General features: G+C 43.1%; 3 protein-coding genes across 5 annotated transcripts in view; 2 read left to right on the forward strand and 1 right to left on the reverse strand.

Annotated features, from left to right (window-relative positions):
• LOC101064815 (protein kinase C alpha type) overlaps nt 1–4473 on the forward strand; it is a 63881-nt gene extending 59408 nt beyond the window's left edge. The window contains exon 17 of the mRNA XM_003978205.3: nt 1205–4473. Coding sequence (XP_003978254.2) covers nt 1205–1369 — 165 coding nt within the window. The 3' untranslated portion in view covers nt 1370–4473. The remainder of the gene's footprint in view (nt 1–1204) is intronic.
• LOC101064597 (ATP-dependent RNA helicase DDX39A-like) lies at nt 4471–9740 on the reverse strand. 3 transcript variants are annotated; one of them, XM_029850658.1, is made up of 10 exons: nt 9614–9740; nt 7449–7650; nt 7229–7356; nt 6826–7102; nt 6484–6602; nt 6130–6261; nt 5892–6001; nt 5228–5372; nt 4958–5105; nt 4471–4647 (listed from the first exon to the last, which is right to left on the reverse strand). In XM_029850658.1, exons 2-10 carry the CDS (start codon nt 7648–7650, stop codon nt 4631–4633), a joined length of 1278 nt encoding a protein of 425 aa, XP_029706518.1. In that variant the 5' UTR covers nt 9614–9740; the 3' UTR covers nt 4471–4630. The 3 variants fall into 3 exon arrangements, with proteins under 3 accessions (XP_029706518.1, XP_011617817.2, XP_029706517.1); XM_011619515.2 differs by lacking the exon at nt 9614–9740 and adding an exon at nt 8562–8644; XM_029850657.1 differs by lacking the exon at nt 9614–9740 and adding an exon at nt 7859–8510.
• On the forward strand, nt 9710–19344 carry LOC101063700 (voltage-dependent calcium channel gamma-5 subunit). The gene is made up of 6 exons (XM_003978200.3): nt 9710–9845; nt 14106–14345; nt 16453–16539; nt 16936–17076; nt 17173–17318; nt 17802–19344. The coding sequence occupies exons 2-6, from the start codon at nt 14150–14152 to the stop codon at nt 18063–18065; spliced, it is 834 nt and encodes a 277-aa protein (XP_003978249.1). The 5' UTR covers nt 9710–9845; nt 14106–14149; the 3' UTR covers nt 18066–19344.
• The last annotated feature ends 1210 nt before the right edge of the window (nt 19345–20554 follow it).

A 20554-nucleotide genomic window follows, 5' to 3' on the forward strand; every position in this document is an offset into this window, starting at 1 on the left:
ACAGACAGCCTCAATGTCTCCCTCTCACACACACAAACACACACACACACACACACACATCGAGCGTCTCGTCTGGGAATGTAGGGCAGTTAGTCAGTCTCAAAGCCAGGACACAGTTGGTGGCTGAGTCATGCATCAAATTAAAGTGACCCCTCGTGTTCTGAGCATTACAGAAGAAACGAGCCGACTCAGGGGGTCCACGCGTGGATTCTTAGGGTCCTTTATTTCTATCTAACTGCAGCAGCCATGGCACCATCTCATGATGGTAGGTGAGCTCCTGGTCAAATGTTCCTGGTGCTTCTTTGGATGCTATTTGTTGGCCAAGTGCATCATGGTGCACTTTGACCCCCCCCCCCCCCTCTTTTCTTCCTAATTAAAGCTCAAAACCACCACTGACTTGATTAATTCCTTTTGCCTTGAAGACGTCCCTCAGGGTATTTATGTTTTAGACATTTCAGTCTAACTGCATTTATGTGATCCACAATCATCCAAACGTCTCCTGGCCAGGCTCGCACCATTTGTGGTGCTGGCGGGCATCATCCACGAGACCGAGCTGGTCGAACAACGTTTCTCATTTACCACAAAGTCAGTGTGAGCTGCTACATTCATCCTCTTGCCTGGTATTGTTCCATATTACACAGTATTAACCTCACTAATTACACCCTTTCCCTAACCTGCGTGCTACCCTCCGTCTCTCTGACATAATTAGCTACAACAGTGGGGAAGGACCAGAGGTGTAGGATCTGGAGTCGTATCGCTTATTCGCGGCAGCGGGTGGTGTCGCACAGACGTCCTGACGTGGTTGTTGTGCTTTAGAATGGAGGACACTGCTGCGCTGCTGTCACAGCTGCGTCGGTGTTGCTTTGGTATCCCGTGTTTCAGGTGAATGAGATGTGGAGCGTGTCATGTGATGTTATTTCTGCCCCGCTGCACGTGTGTGAGGATCAGCTGCGTGTGTGTGTGGATGAGAGATACATTTTCTAAGCGGACAGGTTGATGAGGGACAACTGTCGGTGCGGTCAGTGCACATCGTGTAGTCGCCCAGATTAAGTTGAAACCCTCATGACAATGGCGGCGACCTCTCAGTGGAGTTCCGATGGTTTGTCGTTCGGCGCCTGCTCCGTGCACAAGCCTCCGCTGTGTCCGCGCTTTTCCTGGTTCCCGCCGTCCGTCCAAACCTTCTCCTGTGTCTCTTTTTTTCCAGTGTGGCAAAGGAGCAGAGAACTTTGACAAGTTCTTCACGCGCACCCAGCCCCAGCTCACGCCCCCGGACGAGCTGGTCATCGCCAACATCGACCAGGCCGAGTTTGCCAATTTCTCCTTCATCAACCCGCAGTTTGTGCACCCGTCGCAGTCAAACAGCGTATGAGGAGGGGACGTCGGTCCCTGCTCACCGCCGCCCACCACTACGTCTGACCACCACGCGATCAACAAACGGTTTCAATCATGACCTGAAAGTCTTACGCCCCGACTTAGATTATAGTCGTCACCTTATTTTTTCTCTTATATACAATTAAGAAGGATGTCCTTTCTTCTCTGAAGGTTGAAGGTGAGACGAAAGGTGTTTTTTTTTTTTTTTTATCCATAAGATAAAAGGATGGAGTAAATGAACCAGTCGTATATCTTATTCATTAAAAGCAAGTACAAATTTAAAAAGGATAATCTGTAGTAACTGAAGTAACGATCTTATTTGAAAGATGGCTCCACTCACCGACTGATATCTCCTATAGATATTATGTATCTACATATAACGATATCCCATAATGTACCTATCAAAAGGCTGAGGAGACTCTGTTGCCATATATGAACGACAGCTGATGCAGGCATATCTGCATCGTGTTTACAATTTCCTTAACGTTCAAACTCGCTTTTAGTAGATTTTACTCCTATCTCAATCCAGCCTGCTTAAAAAGTCGACTAAAAAAACCCACATTTATGTAATATACCTATATAATTTTAGGGATGAGGGTAACGTTTAGCTGTGAGTGTAGCTGGGCAGAAAATCCATAGACATACAGTTAAGAGTAAATAATGGTGAATGTGGGCCGTGGCAGAGCGCTCTTCTGAAAGAATCCAGCCTAAAATGTTTACAGTTTGACATGTTTGAACACTCGTCAGTGTTAACGCGTGTGAGTCTCTGTCCCGGACTGTGTCCATATTTGACCCCTTCGCGCTTATGAATGTCTCAGCAAACAGTTTTTCTCATAGAACATGTCGTAGATTCTCAATAAGCCAACGCTATACTGCACACTGTATGAATCCTTCAGACATGTTTGTGATCTTTCATGGACCCAGAAATCACAAAACGAACCAAAAGAGAATTTCGCCCGACACTATACCTTCATCCTGAGATTCGCTCGCACCGACATCCCCGTTTTGTCTCTTTTCTTGGTCCCCTCCTCGCTTAATCTGACTATTATTCCAGTGGTTTGAAGTCATATCGTTGCAGAACTCCTTTGTAAATAATCACGAGTAGATCATGGCAGGTTGCAGTTTTTATACCAGATACCGGAATGCATTTTTATTACATTAAACCAACATTTTTTATGTAAGCAATCATCAAACCCATTTCGAGTGTACCCGGGGGATGCATTTACATCCCGCCTGGATTCAAATGTATGTTTTTCTTTCATTGTATTCAGTGATTTTCGGCTGCTATGTGGAGAGAATGCATCTGCTCTTTGTGTACCTGCATGTTGATAATAAGCATTACTCATGCATGTGAGCTGCCGAATGCTGCACGGTATCACCGATTTAAAAAAAAAAAAACAACCTCCACATACAGCCGCAGCGCAATACTCTGCTGTTCGCCCCTCAAAAAGTGGAGGCCGCAAGGGAAAAGCGTCAAAAACATTTAAAAAAAACAACTAATCTTGAATGGGTCCTGCATTTAACTGGTTAAGTTTAACCAACAATCTAGCAAGACCTCGTGAAGGGAAAGCCATGCCCTTCTCAGACTGTAGGTGGCGTTAGATCACCCCGATGGCCCCCCAGCATTCAGTATTTCAGCATTTGTGCCATGTCAAGCTTTAAATTCTCAGGCATGTGTGAGGGACAGTGAGCTTGTGTCGCAACGGGTGCAGCTCATGACTGAGGCTTAAATAGCACCGATAACATCTGATTTTAAGACGGGGAGAAGCTCAAACCAACCCTGCTTTCCTGAACCCGCCATTGTCCATTTGGGACCAGCCAATCTCATGCAAATGGTTAAATCATAACACTGTGTTGCTTTGTTTGCCTTTTCTTTCGGATCGTTTTAAAGCGGCCACGCCACATATCTGCGATTCCTCTCCAATCTGCGCTCTCCATCTGCGTTTCCTCGCCTAAGTAACCTTTCCCTCGTGCCAAACCTAGAAATCACCAGAACCGGCCGGTCCTCGCTATGTTTGTCGATGTCAAGTGGCGCCTTCTGCTCAGCGTCGGCCACGTGGAGCACGCGGCTCCCATCGGGCCACCATGAGTACCCCAGTATAACTACCAGGGCATATGGTGCCCGACTGGTTAGATGCAGTCCTGGGGCTGCCAGTCTGTCCATCCTTGATGTGGTCATCTCTAAAAATCTTGTTTTTAGTCCCCAGATATCCGCGTGCATGGTTGAGGTTTGATCAGCAGCAGCCTTCTTGCCCCCGTCTGACCCCTTTAATCAAACCGCGCGACTCTTCGCGTTTTTATTTCATAAAAATGTCGGCATTGTACTGTAAATCTACACTCCTCGTGTGTGCCTTTCCCAACTCGCACCACCAACCACATGTAGAATTATCCGTCTGATGATAACATGTTTTTGTTTATCTACTTTAGTTTTTTGTGAGTCTTGGATTATTGTATCAGGATGGATGAGTAAATGTGAATAAAGCTTAACCCCATTACATTTACTGTCACCCTAGACTTGTGCCTGTATAACCAACATGGGTTTAAGTGAAATTGGAATAATGTTGACCTTGCTCCTTTACCCTTTTCCTCCCTCCATTGTCTCATCAACAGTCTCATTCTAGTTCTCAACTAATCAGAGAAACCATTTTTACCTTCTCCAGGTTGGAAGGAGTCAGCCAAATTTGTTGCTTTTCACCGATTACTTTCAAGCTGACGTACCCGACTTTAAGGGTTTGGCCGAGTCGATGAGGGTCTGTCTCTGTGCGATTTAGTCAAAGGCCCGCTCAGAAGTCCCAGTTTTGTTCATGCAGAGCTGAGTATCAACAACATAGATGAACGCCTTTGTTCCAGAATCGACAGTAACACGGTTTCTGAATCCCGTCTTCGTCACGTATGTCCTCGGCCAATGTGTCCTTGTACATAACCCACTTACATTAGGTAGCTGCGTAGACTGCAAAAGAATGATTATACTGTATTTTGCAAATGTGTATGTTCGTTTTCTTCCCTCGTCCGCCTGAAACCTTTAATGAGCCGAGCTGCTTACCCTGTAATTGTGTTATTTGTACCTAATGTATGATAATGCAAATAAAACATGGAAAATAGGTTCTGCACCCGTTTGTTTTACTTATCAGAAATATGACAGACCATAAATTACAGTGACATTCAAATGTCAAACACTGTTGAAACACTGTTGCCTGTATAATAAGTTTGGTTTCTCTTGAAGTAACCTGGAACACACACGCCTGGAACAGCTCTTCGTTCATCTGTGAAATTTAGCTGCAAAAATAGAAAATAGAAATGACGGCATATTCACAGGTGCCTCAAGCACAATAATCATTTACATCTGATTGTTTTAGATTCTGTGTTCCAGGCACAAATCATTAAAAGATAAGTTGTCCTTTAAAGACAAATGGCTTCACATCTCCATTTAGGTAGCATTCACATGAACGTCAGAAGGGTCCAGCAGACAAAGATTAGTGTCAGTTACTTGATGTTCGATATTGTAGCCGTGTATTTTAATATAATGAACATTTAAACTTCACCAGCACACTTGTAAATGAAGCGCATCGTCTCAATAACAACTTACTGTAGCGCCAGATATTGATCTCCTCTGGCAGCTCTGCTATGTTGACCTCGAAGCGCTGCTGGACCTCATTCAGGATCATCACATCGTCCTCATCTGACACAAAGGTGATCACCAAGACTTTGGTCCTGAAACTTCTTGCACGGGCCACCTGGGAAGCAACAAGACAATGACTTAAGACAGGCTTTTACTGGATCGGGCGCTGCATGCTAACCGCTCGTATCTTGCAGAAATATTACATGTGGAATGAAAATGCTTTGTAGCAAGACTGACTCTGTGAAAGTATGTGTCAGAATCCTCTGGGGTGTCGTAGTTGAACACAACGTTGATGAACTCGGTGTCCATTTCTTGGTCAAACAGGTTGGTGGCGACAAGGATCTGCCACTGCAAGTTCTTAAACTGTTCGAACCGGGATAACCTGTGGGATTCATCTTAATCTAACTTCCTATGCAAATGACTTCCTGCTCGGTATCTTTTGCGTAACGCTGCGTTCCATTTACCTCGGAAATCGGAACTCGGAATGACATCACAGCCAACTATTCAGTGTTCCAGTTACAAAGTGGGAATACATGACGGCGACTTCTGTGAAAGCAATTGTAATGCTTGCCTTGTCCGAATACAAACAACTTCTGGACAGACATGCGGTGCTTCTGCAACTTTAAAACACAGTGGACAAAGAGGACACAAAATGCAGAACGTGGCCTACTTTTCTCTCTCTTACTGTATTTCGATGTTTTCAAAAAGTGTGAAGTATCGTTTACTGTTTACACTGGGGGACGGCCATCTTTGAAAGTTAACAAGGTGAAGAACCCCCAAGTAGGAAATCTGACTTAATGAGGCATTCCAGTTTCCAACCTGGAACCCGGAAATTTCAACTTCCGAGTACAAAGGGAACGCAGCATATTGCGGACGCGCAAAGAAAGAACAACACTGGTACCTCTCCTCCTGCGCCATGTCTCTATGAACTGCGATGGCGGGGAAGACCTGCTCCACCAGCAGGTGGGACAGAGCGACACAATGCTGAACTGTTTTCACAAAGATCGCCACCTAAAAACAAACCAAACATCTCATGGAAAAAGTGGAAACAGAGGCTGTGCACAGAGGTGTGGAAATTAGGTTTTGCTAAATAATTTTTAAAAAAATGTTTACAGTCAGATGTTCAATTTCAGACATACCTGATTAAACACCATAAGTTCAAGCAGGTCAAAAAGCTTCCGGGTTTTCTCGTGCACCTTCAACCTGCAGTAATACTGCTCCAGACCATGGAGAGACGGCTGGGGGTCATCATCAGCAAACAGCTCCAAGGGCTGTAAAAGAGAAGCAAACAATCCTTCTCACACTCCTGCACACCACAACACAGCTGTAAAGTGTGCTGAAACCCTACAAATAAAAACAAAGCACCCCCCCCCCACTTCAATTCCGACTCATCTGTATGTACTAACACAGCAAATGAAATGTAAATGCTGAATAAACTGTGTTGAACTGCTAGAGAAGGAAGGCTGACATCAGTTTTCCTGGCAGTAACTCACGTCTCGCATGAACATGCGGCAGACCGGACGGACTTCCTCGCTTAGAGTTGCACTGAACATCATCACCTGCTTCTTGTCAGGTGTCATTTGGAAAATTTCCTGGACGTCTCCTCGCATGTCTAAATGAAAACAGCAATAAGTAAATGAAAAAAATCAATGAATTACACAGATAACATAATATAATTGATTTTGCCTTTGTATGTTGAGTTGCGTTTGTTATTAACTGCCACTTCTAATAATTTAACAAAAGAATGAAAATGAAATAGCATTGAAGCAATTCCATAGAGCAACTGTGACATAATGAAGTTAAGTGATGGTTGCTTTGGATCAGTAATTACTCACCTAGTTGCTCCAGCATCTTATCGCACTCATCAAGAACAAAGTGTTTGATGTTCTTCAAGCTGAGGCTCCTCTGGAGGATAAGAGTGTAAATACGCCCGGGATTTCCGACAATAATGTGAGGGCAGTTCTTTTTCAGGACCGCCTTGTCTTTTCTGATGGTCAGGCCACCAAAGAACACAGACACCTTGACAGTGGGCATGTACTTGGAGAAACGCTCATACTCTTTGCTAATCTTGAAGGCCAGCTCTCGAGTGTGGCACATTACAAGGACAGAGACCTGGAGACATAGAGAATAAGGACAATTGGTGGACATCCACAATTCACTTGTGTTTGCAACAGTTTTGACTTGGGTAAATAAAGAAAGTGTGGCGCAATTAAGAGTTTTAAGTGGCAAATATCTGACCTGACCATCCACTGGTTTGATCTGCTGCAGGGTTGCCAGCACAAACACTGCTGTCTTCCCCATACCGGACTGGGCCTCGCAAAGGATGTCCATACCCAGTATAGCTTGGGGAATACACTCATGTTGCACTAGAAATGTAAAAAAAAAAAAACACGAAACACCTCGATATTTAAAAAACATCACTGTGGGATAGTTGGGCAAGTCCAAAGGTGTTAGTCACCTTTTGAAGGGTGCTCAAAACCACAGTCGACAATGGCTCGGAGCAACTCTGGTTTCAGGAGAAAGTCTCTGAACCCAGCAGTGTGAAAGGCTCTAAAGGCCCCTTCAATCTCCTTGTTTGACGAGGTCCCACTCTCTGGAGCTCCCTGGGGCTCCTCATCTTCTTCATATTCCAATAGCTCACTAGAAATTTCAGTTTCCATCTGTGTGGGCAAACACATTGATCTGTATCACATTTTTGTACAAATGCAAATACGTTTTTTTTATAACTATAAAGAGTTATAAACAGACTCTAAAACTTTCACTACAAGTGATACAAACAAGCAAATCTGAATTTGGGTGTTTTATAAAACAGAAATGGAAAATCTTGGACGGTTGATCAAGAATAACCCTTTAACGATGAATAAAAACCTTCTCTGAAGAGAGACGTATTGTCTAGGATTGTATTGGTAAATCGGGATATGTTTTTTACAGGAACGTACAGTATTAAGACAGAAACATCTAAAATGTAACTGAATGTGGCCGCATGTGAGTGCACAATGGCCGCCATTTTGGTTCTTTTAGCTCATGCAAGCTAGCGTCGTTAGCTGGCTCAGCCTTTCGAAAGAATATTGCGAATTCGACATTTTACAATGGTTCGTTATCACATTACACGATCGGTTTGTTTTAGCCGGAGTAAAATGCAAAAAAAATCCCTTAATCGAGCCATATTTGGCCCAGATTAAAAACTGGCTACAGCACCGGCAATACAATTACGTAATCATATTTTCCAACTCATTCAGTCGACATTTTAAATTATCCCACATTATATAAGCACTAAATTATTACGTTTAGTATAAAACACAAGGAAACATATTTAACAGCATTATGCATATTTTCAATTTAATCAGTAACAGTTTGGCCATTTATTAATTCATCCCGATATAGTGATACAAAACAACCCAAACCGAGTAGACGGTTGTGCTTAAATCATGTACAGTTACGGAAAATAATCTAAACAACAACAAATGTTACATTCTTTAACCATGCTAAATAGAGCATGGTTTAAACAAGGAAGGTGATTTTCGATATTTGGCTAACATATACTATACAGGAAAAACGTAAATAAAATTAACTTATCGCGACTTTTTCCCTTCGGTGTCAAAAGTAACTTTCCGCGCGCGGGGCGGCCTCAGCCAATGACAGCGTAGAGACCAGTCACATGCTAAATTATGGCCAATGAGAGCAAAGGCTAAGAATGGTTTGTTCGTTTGTTTGTTTGTTGCCAGGTAGACTAGTTTGACAGGTGAGATCGGCATTTTTAGTAAGATATGTGATTTAGGGCTCATTTGTGCCAACTCCTGCAGCAAAGCAGATTTCTAGATCTATGTCTATTGTATTGTTATAACAGTAGACGGAATTAGACTTTGCCTACAGCTCCATGGCATGAAGTGATATTATGAGATAGGACAGGCTGGGGGCAGCCGCTTTGCATACTAATTATGATGGCCTGTCTGCAAAACAACGCGTTAGACATTTTTAGTATAATCCTACCACTGCTGTTTATTGTGTACTGGACACTTTTAAACCTGAATGTGGACATGAGTCACAATTTCCTTCCAAATCTACATTTTTCTTGATATCAGGATGTTGCTCTGCAGCTCTCACTGTGGCCAATTTAAGAAGATTGAATTTTAATTTCACTTCACAGTGTGAAACTAGAGTAAAAAAAATAATATCAGTGTCCATGTTAAAACAATGCTGTGGACAACTAGACAGTCACTTCCAGCTTTGTTTGGTAGGTGGAATTTTGCCAAGGTCATATACATGAGACATTTCTGCTGGTCCTCACAACTTCAAAGGACTGATTCAGTGTTCAGACATGGTTTTAACCTTGAGGTTAGAATTGGGTTTAGGTTAGGGTTAGGAGTCGGGTAATGCATTATGTTTATGAACATATTTAGAAAGACAGAAATACAATGCGTGCATGTGTGTGTATCATGCAGAATTACAATAATCACATGGCATCTTCTATGCATTTTTTACACAGGCAGATATGCAGTCGTTAGTTCCTGTGACAACCGATAGAATATTGCGCGTTATAACAGGTCCAAACGAAGCTTCAAATAAGCAAAATACGTTCTGCAATTCAGTTTTCAAACATATAAAACAGCACCATGAACTCACCACATGACCCCACCCCCCTCTCCCCCTCACGCTACTCCGCCGAGGGGGCGTGATGTTGTGCGCCACGTGCCAAGCGGTCAGTGGGCTGCTGCTTTTAGTTATGAGTCGGCTGCGCGCGAGCTCAGCATCCACGGTCCCGTGCGACACACACGATCGCCGCGCGCCGAAAGTCGGGACTTGGAGTAGCGAAGAGGGACATCAGCGGTTTCCTGCGCGAGCCTCTCTCGTGAAGGTAATTGTTTTTCCTGTTTTCTAAGGTCGCACGCGCAAGCCGTAAAACGGACCGCGCTTGTGACGCCCGGAACGCTGCGTTTGCTCGTGTTAAATGTGTTTAGTTTTTAAAAAAGATGCGAGCTTATGTCAACCTTAATTTACACTCAATTTTATGGAGTTTACTGGCGAACGAAATACAGATACATAAAGTTTCAGAGATAACTTTAGACGCTTTGAGTCAAGCTGGAATGTTGAAGATAAATGATGATTGAAACCTGTTTTACCTGTATGACATCGATCCACAATCAAGTCTCTGCCTCTCTTAACACTGGTTTAATCAATCACTGGGCATCTATTGCAGTAATATTGAATATTTGTAAATAGTCATGCCACACTTATATTTGCAGCATAATTTTCATATGGTTCATGCATTCTGAATAGGAATCAAGCAAATTAATATTCAGTCAGTGTCACGTTTGTGAATGTGAAAATGTCAGATAACGGACCGTTTTGACAACAACTAGATCAACCAGTTTTTAGAACTACACAGCCCACACGCACTACTTGGCTGCTTTTCCGTCCACTGTTGCAGCCAGACGCATGGCGGTGTGGGCTGGTGTAGGCTGCAGGGGGTTGGAACTGTGCAGCTGCAGAGGGGAGGAAGGAAGGCTCCTGTCCTGTGGAGATGCTTTACAACGTTTGGATCTCAAATTACAATAAAACACAACTTGGTACAGAGAATCAGGTCTGCTAAGAGTAATTTCGGGACTTTATGGCAGTATTTCAAAATTACAAATGAAAATATTTGTAATCTTATGTATTTGTAATCTCTTTGTTGATTATTTTCACTTTAATTTGCATGGATGCCTTTATTTATTTATTTATTTATTTATTTTGCTGGTCTCTAAATTTAGCATCGGTCTTCCTACCAACCGTGCCACCGCCAGTTAAATTTCTGTTTTCTTTTTTGGTCAGCTTTCACCTTCCACCCTTATCAGCATTTCTGTGCAGCTTATACATTTCATTTGCTAATTGTTGTGTTGCGTATTGTTGATGCAGGGGTCTCTGTCTCTGTCCCTGTCCCCAGTGCAGTTGTGCTGTCTGTAGCACATAGATTGCATTGTTTGATGTTGAGCGTATGAAGCGTGCAACAATTATTTTAGTAATTTTTCAGCAGTAAATAATGCTATTTCCCACACCTCGGTCGTCTCTGGAAGAGTAAGCACGTCACTCTTTAGTGATCCATTTTTAATACCTCAAAGTGTGGCTCCTCTCATGAGTAGGAGCTATTACATTTTACTGCTGCACAATTTATGCCCACCACTTCCACATTTAACCAACTTGTAGACCCAAATAGTTCATATCTGAATATTCCCCTCTTTTACAAACACACATATGCAAATGTTAAAATCAGGTATCAAGCATGACACCTTGTTTCGAGACTTGCTCACCAGTGTGCTCATGCTTGACTAATTTGGAGGCCTTTTTTCTGTATACCGTTGCCTGGCGACAGGGCAAAGACAAGCACTTGGAATGAGAGATTTGTTCTTATAACCAACAGGGGGAAAATAGATTTTCTCCTGTAGGTCATTGTTTTTAGTGCCAGAGTTAATGGTGTGTTGATCCTTTTAGAGAGTTCTACTGTTCAGTAGACTTGGTTTTATTGCTGTCACCAGGGAACGTGTCAGTTCTGAACAGTTGTATTTCAGAGATAAGAATTAGAAGCTTTTTCCCCTTGTGTAGGATCACTAAGTGCAGCTGACAGTCTCCTCCCTCATGTCCTTTAATGCCGTTTGAATTAATATAGCGGTGATGACAGCGCAGAACCCCAACCATATTTTACATCGGAGATTTGCCATGAAAGGCTCAGACTGTAGCTCTGCTCTGTCTAATTAAGGGGATCTGTGCTTACAAAACCATGGCTGTACAGCTTTTTTACTCCCAGGGCAATATTAAAGAATACTTTGGTCAACTGGGTCACATACTTATGTGCAAATGAATATTAAAACAATTTGATAACATTTTTAAAAAAAAAACAGAATCCGATTATGGCGCCTAGTAGCTGGGAAGAGTAAAAACAAATTGGAAACTTGATGTGGTGTTTTGACAGCTCACACCTTCACTACCACCTCTGCAGGTTGCCAGATGCTCCACTGAATTTGGTCTGGTCTGCAGGAGGGAGTTAGCTGTGTGAAGCCTATTAATTTTTGAGGAATAATTGAATGAGTCATATTCACAGTGCTTTTTTTTTTTTTTTTTAGATCATTAATTATTATTTTTTAAGTGCCATGTTGAGATGTTTTCACTCTCTCTTCCACCCATCTTTTTCTCTGCTTTGAAATATGATGAACTTCCAAATACATTATACACCCACAGATTTATATAAATAACTCCAAAATATTTATTCTGTTATTGGGCGCTTCTCAGAATGGTGCTTTCTGCATCTATCTCTCCAGGGTTTGTTAGTTTTGATTTGACAGCATGTTTGTGATCATTTAATGAGAGAGATTTCTAAAAAATATAGCCTTTTTTTGTAACCAAGATCATACAACATCATTTAGAAACAGCATCAAGTGGGAATATTACCGTTCCTGACGCGGGCGGCTTGTATAAATAGTGTATTTTTGTGTGTGTTTCTGTGCTCTCCTCTCCTCTCCTCTCCTCTCCTCTCCTCTCCTCTCCTCTCCTCTCCTCTCCTCTCCTCTCCTCTCCTCTCCTCTCCTCTCCTCTCCTCCCCTCTCCCCCCCCCCTACATGAGCCTGGTCCTGCTCAAGGTTTCTTCCTGTTTTTCCTTGCCACTGTTGCTTGTCTGGGGTCAGGCCCTGGGATTCTGGAAAGCGCCTTGAAACAATTTTGATTGTAAAAGACGCTATATAAATAAAGATTGATTGATTGATTGCTTGATTGATTGAAGAACTGTATGTGAATCTACAGTGTAAATTGACTTTATTTCATCAACCTTCCCTGTGAATAATGTTCATTGTGAACATTATTGATATGTTGATTGTGGCTATGTCAGCGAACATCACTCTTAATATGTTCTATTTATTTTTACACTTAAAAGGATAATTTTCCTGGAATAAGGGCCACATGTATCAGCTTAGTTATAACTGAAAACACTATATAGCCGATGTTTAGCATAAATTTCCCTCCTTTGGGAAAGACCACAGCAGTAATGGATTCATAGTCATCAGTTTTGGAACCCTGTGATGTGCACAGCTGGGTCATGAGTGCAGCTACGTAAAGACTCACAAACACACAACTGATGGAAGCAGCACTGAAAACCGTCTTCATGGAAGGACCCATACGAGAGAGGCATCGTTCTTTTACCTGGAAGGAAACTTCATACTTAATATAAACATTCTTTAATGCGTTCGACAGAATGGTTGTGCGGCAACATGACCGAGGAATAATGAGATGGATGCAAACTCCTGCTTCTGGAGGAGGCAGGTCAAAATAATATGTCTTCAGTCTGTTGTTTTTAGTCTGTTGAAACAGTGATTATGCAGAAATACATTCACACCGTCACCCTTTTGAACCTTTTCCGTCCCCAGTAGGTGTTCAATGTGCCAAAGCACTCAAACTCATTATGCAAAATCAATTCCTTTGAATGCACACACACACACACACACACACACACACACACACACAGACTCTCTCACATATGCCTCGGTGTAGCAGCTTCCTACAAGCTTGAACATTCACTCCCATTGGTTTGTGCGCTGAGCACAGCCAGTCATGCACTAACCCACACACCATCTGCAATAATTCTGCATCAGATGTAATAGAGGGCAGGTGCGTTTGAGTTACGCAGCATTTTCATGTGATCACTGCAGGAAAACAATCAGACTCTTCGCTGGTATTAGTTATACTGCCGTTTTTACTTTTTTAAACCGCCTGGAGGCCGCATCAGGGCAGCCAAGTGAAAAACTTTACATAATGTATTTTTTCCACCCCATCATGCTCCACTTGTTCTTCCTGCACAATATAGTTCTAACAAATCTAAGGAGAGATTTAAAGGTGAATTAATCTTTTCTGAGTTCTTTGCAGCTGAGAGGAAGAATTTCTAGTGAGATGATCCCAGTCATTACTTTTACGTTGATTTCCAATTCCAATCCCCACTCATTGGGTCAGACGGGCGTCTTCACCAGAGGGTTGGTTGATGTATCTTTTAGTCTCGTGGTTTCCTACGCTAACCCAAATTTGATAACATCGAGATGCTCGTGACGCCAAACGGGTCGAACCCCAAATCTTTATTTGGTCTTCTTCTTTCTTCCAGCTCTCCTTTCTGCCGGTGGCACCCCCTGCTGTTGAGGCTGTGTTATGAGCCTATGTGGCAGGAAGGCGCTGACGTTGCTGAGCAGCGTGTTCGCTGTTTGCGCCCTGGGCCTGCTGGGGATCGCCGTGAGCACAGATTACTGGCTCTACCTGGAGGAGGGCATCATCCTTCCCCTCAACCAGACCAAAGACGTGCGCATGTCCCTCCACTCAGGCCTCTGGAGGGTGTGTTTCCTGGCCGGTAAGCAAGCGGCGAGTTTCTGACTGTTGATCTGAAACTGGGGGCCATTTTAGCTGCATCGAAGGGTTCAACATGGTCACAATTACAGTTCTTTGTATGTAAAGTGTCTAAAAGCCCACTCACGTGTATTCTTTTTTTCCTAGCAAAGACAGATGGAGGATTCTAGTTTTTGAAAACAATTAAAACTTGCAATCATATTCTCATCTTGATACAACTTGCTCAAAGAAACACACTAACACACTAACCAGTTTGATGGCTCTGTTTACGTTGGGGTCCACCAGGTGCTTCGAGGGTCACCTTCACGATTAGCACCCGCAGCCTTATGGCCACAGCTCCTGACAGCCACAACAACAATGGCAGCTTTGAACAAGGCCTACTTGGTCCCCCCACCCTTGGCCGATGATCCAGAACTTCAGATCAATTAAAAATGTCGTATTCCGGTTCTTTGACTGGTTTCTTTTCCCTTATTTTTAGCCTTAATTTCTTTTTCCCCACATAAGAGACAGTCAACCTGGTGTGCAGCTTTTGGTTCTCCATCTGAGCCCACCATTTACCCCTGAGTACCCCTGAGTATCACAGAGGCATGTCTGATTCTCTGGATTGGTCCAGAAAGGTTTTATTATTATGTTTTCCTTAAGATATCTCCAAACAGAGGTTGCCCCCATATTGATCCAGGTAACAACTGTAATTAATGGAAATGAATCTTTTCTCTTTTATCCTTAAATTTTTACCATTTCCTGTTTTTTTTAATGTAGGTGATCCATTTGTGACGTGGTTCCACAGCTGCTGGTACAATATACACGCCGCTATGGTCCATCCACAGTGTAGTTTAAGGTCAATCGAATGGCCTTATTGCCCACTTAACTGTTGTGGGTTGACCCAGAAACGGTTACTACTCTGGCACCACAGCGGATTGAGTCCCCAGAGGATGCGAAAGAGGTTATCCTGTTTGGTTGGTATCGATGTTGGTTCGGGTTCAGCGGGTGTAGCATCGCTAACTGCACAGCCGCTAATCTGCTCTTCACCAAAGGTGTGCGTGAAGGCCGGACAGCGATCAAGCTCGTTAGAGCGAAGGACGGGAGGCTTTGGGCCGATGATCGTGTTGTCAGATTTATACAGCTGCCGTTTCTTCCTTACTTTAATTTTCTTAGCAATAGAAGCCTGCCTGGTGTAGTTTCAAGATGTTTTCCCCTACTTACAGATATGTCCTTCCCTTTCCATCTGAACAATTTATCTCTCGGAAGAGTTTGGTGGGGTTCAGCTTCAGCAGCTCAATAGTGACCCATTAATAGTAGCTATTAAGTTAAAAGAAACAATTGTCCTCCATTTTGTCTTGCGGTCCACCAGATTTCCTCTGGACGGACTGGGGTGCGAAAGCAGATTTATTTGTGGATACATCTATAGTTCTTTTCAGGTTCTAACGTGTCTAAAGGGGCAAATTGCCATGTAGCATTGCCATGTGTAACAGCCAAAGGGACTGCTTGTTTACTGTGAATGCTGCTGCCCACAATCTGCTTCATCAGGCCAATAACAATACAGTTCTCCCTTTCTGAGTTTTCCACTAATCCTTTGTGGACTTACTGGTGGGTTCTGGGTCATTGACATGTCTCAGGGTCCTGCTCAGACTTGGCTTCATTTGATTTTAATATTTTTAGAGATGTGTCACTCAAGGACCCTCCCCTGAATGTTACCCTTGTTCAGCAGAGAAGAGTGGGAACCTGCTCTAGGTCCCATGATGACAAGTTAGGGGCTTTTTAGACTTCTTTTAGCATCTTGCCTTCTGCTCTCAGGCTGAACTTTCTTGGATGAACCGACCTGGACGTGTTAGCAGTGGTTTTTCAATGTCCTCCAGGCAGTGGAATGTCTGATTTCACATGCAGCCTTCCTTCTGATGCTCTCAGGCAGCTTTTTTAAACCCCCCCATCCTCCTTCACAATGCTGAACCAAGTTCTAATCATGTGATGTGATTCACCTGTGTGTGATTGTGCTACTCTGGGTTTGAATAAACGTGGTCTGTCCTAATTTCTTCCTCGCCTGGGGTGCATTTGACCATAGATCAACATTAATTGAAATTTCCTTGACTATGATTTTCCTCTCTTTGTCTCAGCGGAGGAGAAGGGCCGATGCTTCAACATCGAATACGTGATGCCGGCTAACTTCCAGATGACCTCCGAGTCCACCGTTAGCGTGCTGAGTGAGTAACTGTTTACGTGTCACCAGTATTTGGACCAAATGAAAAGACTTGCTTCTCCTAAAGGAGGAAGAATTGTGCCCGTTTGAGGCTATTCAACCTTTTAGTACAGTTCTGTGAGACATAGAGAGCAGTCTTGGCTTTATAAAGTTCAATTTCGCTTTCAATTTCAACCGTTTTATCCTAAGCTGGCTAGATAAAAGGTGTTCAGAACAGCGGAGAGGAGGGAAACGAGCGAAGATAATGCGACACGAGGGTAAATGTGCAAGAGACGGGAGGAGCTCACGACCTCGTGACATGTTGGGGAAGACGCCGTCAGAAAGAAAACATGTTGGTGTGCAATGAAATGAATATTTAATTCCGCTTCCGTTTGAAATAACTGGTGGGTTTCTCTTCCAGAGATGATCCGCTCTTCCACGCCATTCCCTCTGGTCAGTCTCTTCTTCATGTTCATCGGTTTTGTCCTCAGTAACATCGGCCACATCCGCCCCCATCGCACTATCCTGGCCTTTGTCTCCGGAATCTTCTTCATCCTCTCGGGTATCTGGTTCAGCTTCTGCTCACAATGCTCCTAAAATGATGTCCTGGTTCTGCAGTTCTGATCTTAATGTTTCTTTCTGTCGTCACGACTCTCAGGTCTCTCTCTGGTGGTCGGCCTGGTCTTGTACATCTCCAACATTACCGATGAAATGTTAAACAGGACCAAGAGTAACGAGGCCTACTTCAGCTATAAGTACGGCTGGTCCTTCGCGTTCGCGGCCATTTCCTTCCTGCTTACTGAGGTAACGCCAGAACAAGGAGGTGTTGACCTCTGACCTTTTTCCATCCCTCACTAACAGTCTCCTCCTGATTTCACCTCCACAGAAGGGTTGGGGCTGGTGGGAAGTGTGATTCATTGATTTACCCCCCTTCTTTTCCTGATAAATGAGGGTGATTTTCAGCAAAAACAGACCTGACACTTGTTTTCATGCTCTTAGTTTTGGCCTTCACGCTAAGGGTTTCCCCCGGCAACGCCACCCCGCTCTGGCTCGCTCTGCCTGCTGGTTTCCTCCATTCTTATCCCTTTCTCTGTCCACCCCGCCTTTTTTTTGGGTTTATTTTACACTTGTCGATCATGAACAAACATTTATATTTTATGATCAATATTAACATGATGTCATTGTTCCTTTATTCATATTTGAGTTGCTTATTTTATGCAAATCGAGTGGACTCTGATGCCCAGTTGGCCTGAATTTGTGTGTGTGTGTGTGTTTGCTGACCGTCAGGCCGCGGGCGTGATGTCGGTCTACCTGTTCATGAAGCGCTACACGGCTGAGGAAATGTACCGACCCCACCAGGGCTTCTACCGGCCTCGCCTCAGCAACTGCTCGGACTACTCCGGTCAGTTCCTGCACCCGGACGCCTGGGCCGGACGCGGCCGCAGTCCCTCGTCCATCTCCTCTGAGGCTTCTCTCCAGATGAAGTCCTCCAACTACCCGGCTCTGCTCAAGTGTCCAGAGTATGAACAAATGTCGTCCTCGCCCTGCTGAGGAGTCATTTAGATCAGACTAGATTCTGGCGTCTAATATCCGATCGCTCTGCTGTTGTCCACTTTCTGACTTCCCTGAAGCGCCCTGACTGTTAGCTGGTTCCTGCCTCCCTCCCTGGTTTATTCCCTCCTCTCTTGTTGTTGTGGGGAGTAAAGCTAAAGCTAAGGGTCAGCCAGTTCTTTGAATCCTCAGCTAATGTCTCCTTTTAGACAAGCAGCCTGTAGAAAATAGTTTGATATAAACGTGTTCCGTAAGAAGTCGTAAGTGACTTCGGTCTGTTGCGTCCCGCAGCACTGCCCCACCCTCCAAACCCCTCGAACCTTCTGCTCTCACGTGTGACAGCAGGTTTATGAGAAGTCACGTGATGCAGCGCGCACAAGCTTAAACACATGAATGAATGAATGTGAATTCGAATGAGCATATTCTGGAGCTACTGGTGGTGACCGATCACTGCTCCACCCTCTGTTTCAGCCCCCCCCCCCCCAACTGTTTAGTTTCTGGATTTCACCTGTTATTTTTGTACAATTGTATAATCTACCTGACCGGCATCTATCAGCCTCTCAGAGTTTGTCCCACTATTCAGGATGTTAGAAAATATAAAAAATTTGTTATAGTAAGACTGGTGCAGCTGTCAGTTTGGATCAGCTGGGTGGAAAATCACACAAAAAAAGAGACTTAAAATGTGTTTATTAACTTAAATACCTCTCCTGAAAAGATCAAATGAAGCCACATCATAGATGCATATTTTTCTAGCTTCTTTTATTGTACCTCAGATATTTGACGTAAAAAAAAATTAAGTTGGCGCAGAGGGCAAACATGTAAATTACTGAATATATACATTTCACACACCTGCAAGTCAGCATATTACAGAGAACTATTTGTCTTGTGCAATATTTTTTTTTTCTGCTCGCTACGATAAAACTATGATATTGTCGGTGATGTGCATGGTGTGAGTAAAGACGTACACCTGTAAACACAAAACTGGACCAAAGTAAACAGGACCAGGACAGATACACCCGACACTTCTATACACTTTGCCTATATTTATCTGTTTATAGGTTGATAATCTTTGTAGATGTAACAGTTTTATTGTTCGGTTGGCGCTACGCCTGACAACAGCGTCAGGCTGTAAGCTTTCTCATTGTGTAGTTATTCAGATGATGTAACATGAAAGGCCAACATCTGTGTATTTTTACAGCTAGTCATTTTCATAATTTCATCTGTGCAGTGGAATATGTATACTCCACCAAATACATTGAATAAATGAGTCTTTATTTTATATCGCAGTGGTCTGGTTGTTAATTCTAAAAGCATAGCATTGACATTTTACACCAATAAATCTATTTTGATTTTGGGTTATTTATGATTATGTCGATAACCACTTATTTGCTGTGGTAGTGCATCTATCCAAATAAACCTTAGTCTCAACCTCAATACACACAAATGGTGTCTGCTTGATTGGCTGCAAAAGGATTTGCTTTATTAGGTTATAGCACAGAACAAATTTGACCTCTGGTGCAGAAGCTTCCAATGACACCAGTGCTGTTCTGGTATTTATCCAACTCAGCACTTCAATTAAAGATTAAATTATTCTGATCAGCCCGTAACCAAAATCGACATTGTCTTGTATTGATCTGGTGATCAGGCACACTTCCAAAAGGATTAAACCCCCGGTCAGAAGGTATCACCAGGTCCAGTACTCGTTTACCGGTGTACCATTTCAATGCCGATTGTCTTTGAAATAAAAAAAACCAGTTCGACACCACCATCTACTGGCCATTCTTTGGAAACACAACTTATTATTATTATTATTATTATTATTATTATTATTAGTAGTAGTAGTAGTAGTAGCAGTAGTAGTAGTAGTGTCACAATTTACTGTTGTTTTGTGGTCATGTTTGATCAATTTTCAGATTTATTAATTGAAATATGAATGTGGTGCGTTTCTCATTGCTTGTATTTGTAAGCTCATTTTAACACATTTTAATTGGTGACGTGACAAAATGCTATTTATCAAAGTATATATTGACCACTATACGACGAACCCATCACAAGTACGAACCCTATTTGTTACCCGATATGTAAATAAAAATATAATTTCATTAATCCCGAAATATACCAACAGGGGGCGACATAACTCTACCAAACTCCGCAGGCGCCGGAGAACATTTTATTTTATTTACAAATGTAAATTAGAGCGCGTTGTCTGTGTATTTTCTTGTAGCTCCATCTCATCCTTGTTAACGTTCACCTTTTGGTGTACACAGACGTGAGAGGTTCAGGACATTTTTATTTCATTTATATTTTTCGAATTGGATCTTCTGTTAGGCGGTGTCATTAACGCTTTAATTATTAATAACGTGCCCCATTTCTGCGCCTTGACTCACCGTCATATCAATCTTATCAGTCTTCTGTAAAACAACAGGCATTCTCCATTCGTGTGGCCCCTGGGGGACAGAACTTTACCCCCAGCCAAGCTCCATCCCGAG

This window comes from Takifugu rubripes, chromosome 17 (assembly GCF_901000725.2).
Source record: "Takifugu rubripes chromosome 17, fTakRub1.2, whole genome shotgun sequence".
Taxonomy (NCBI): Eukaryota; Metazoa; Chordata; class Actinopteri; order Tetraodontiformes; family Tetraodontidae; genus Takifugu; species Takifugu rubripes.

Bases quoted from the DNA above. Each gene is read 5' to 3' on its own strand.
- LOC101064597 (XM_029850658.1), bottom strand. From the start codon at position 7,650: ATGGAAACTGAAATTTCTAGTGAGCTATTGGAATATGAAGAAGATGAG. The intron at 7,103-7,228 runs GTCAGATATTTG...CTATGTCTCCAG, and splicing joins TCAAACCAGTGGATGGTCAG to GTCTCTGTCCTTGTAATGTG. The intron at 5,373-5,891 runs GTACCAGTGTTG...TGAATCCCACAG, and splicing joins GACATGGCGCAGGAGGAGAG to GTTATCCCGGTTCGAACAGT.
- LOC101063700 (XM_003978200.3), top strand. From the start codon at position 14,150: ATGAGCCTATGTGGCAGGAAGGCGCTGACGTTGCTGAGCAGCGTGTTC. The intron at 14,346-16,452 runs GTAAGCAAGCGG...TCTTTGTCTCAG, and splicing joins GAGGGTGTGTTTCCTGGCCG to CGGAGGAGAAGGGCCGATGC. The intron at 17,319-17,801 runs GTAACGCCAGAA...GCTGACCGTCAG, and splicing joins TTTCCTTCCTGCTTACTGAG to GCCGCGGGCGTGATGTCGGT.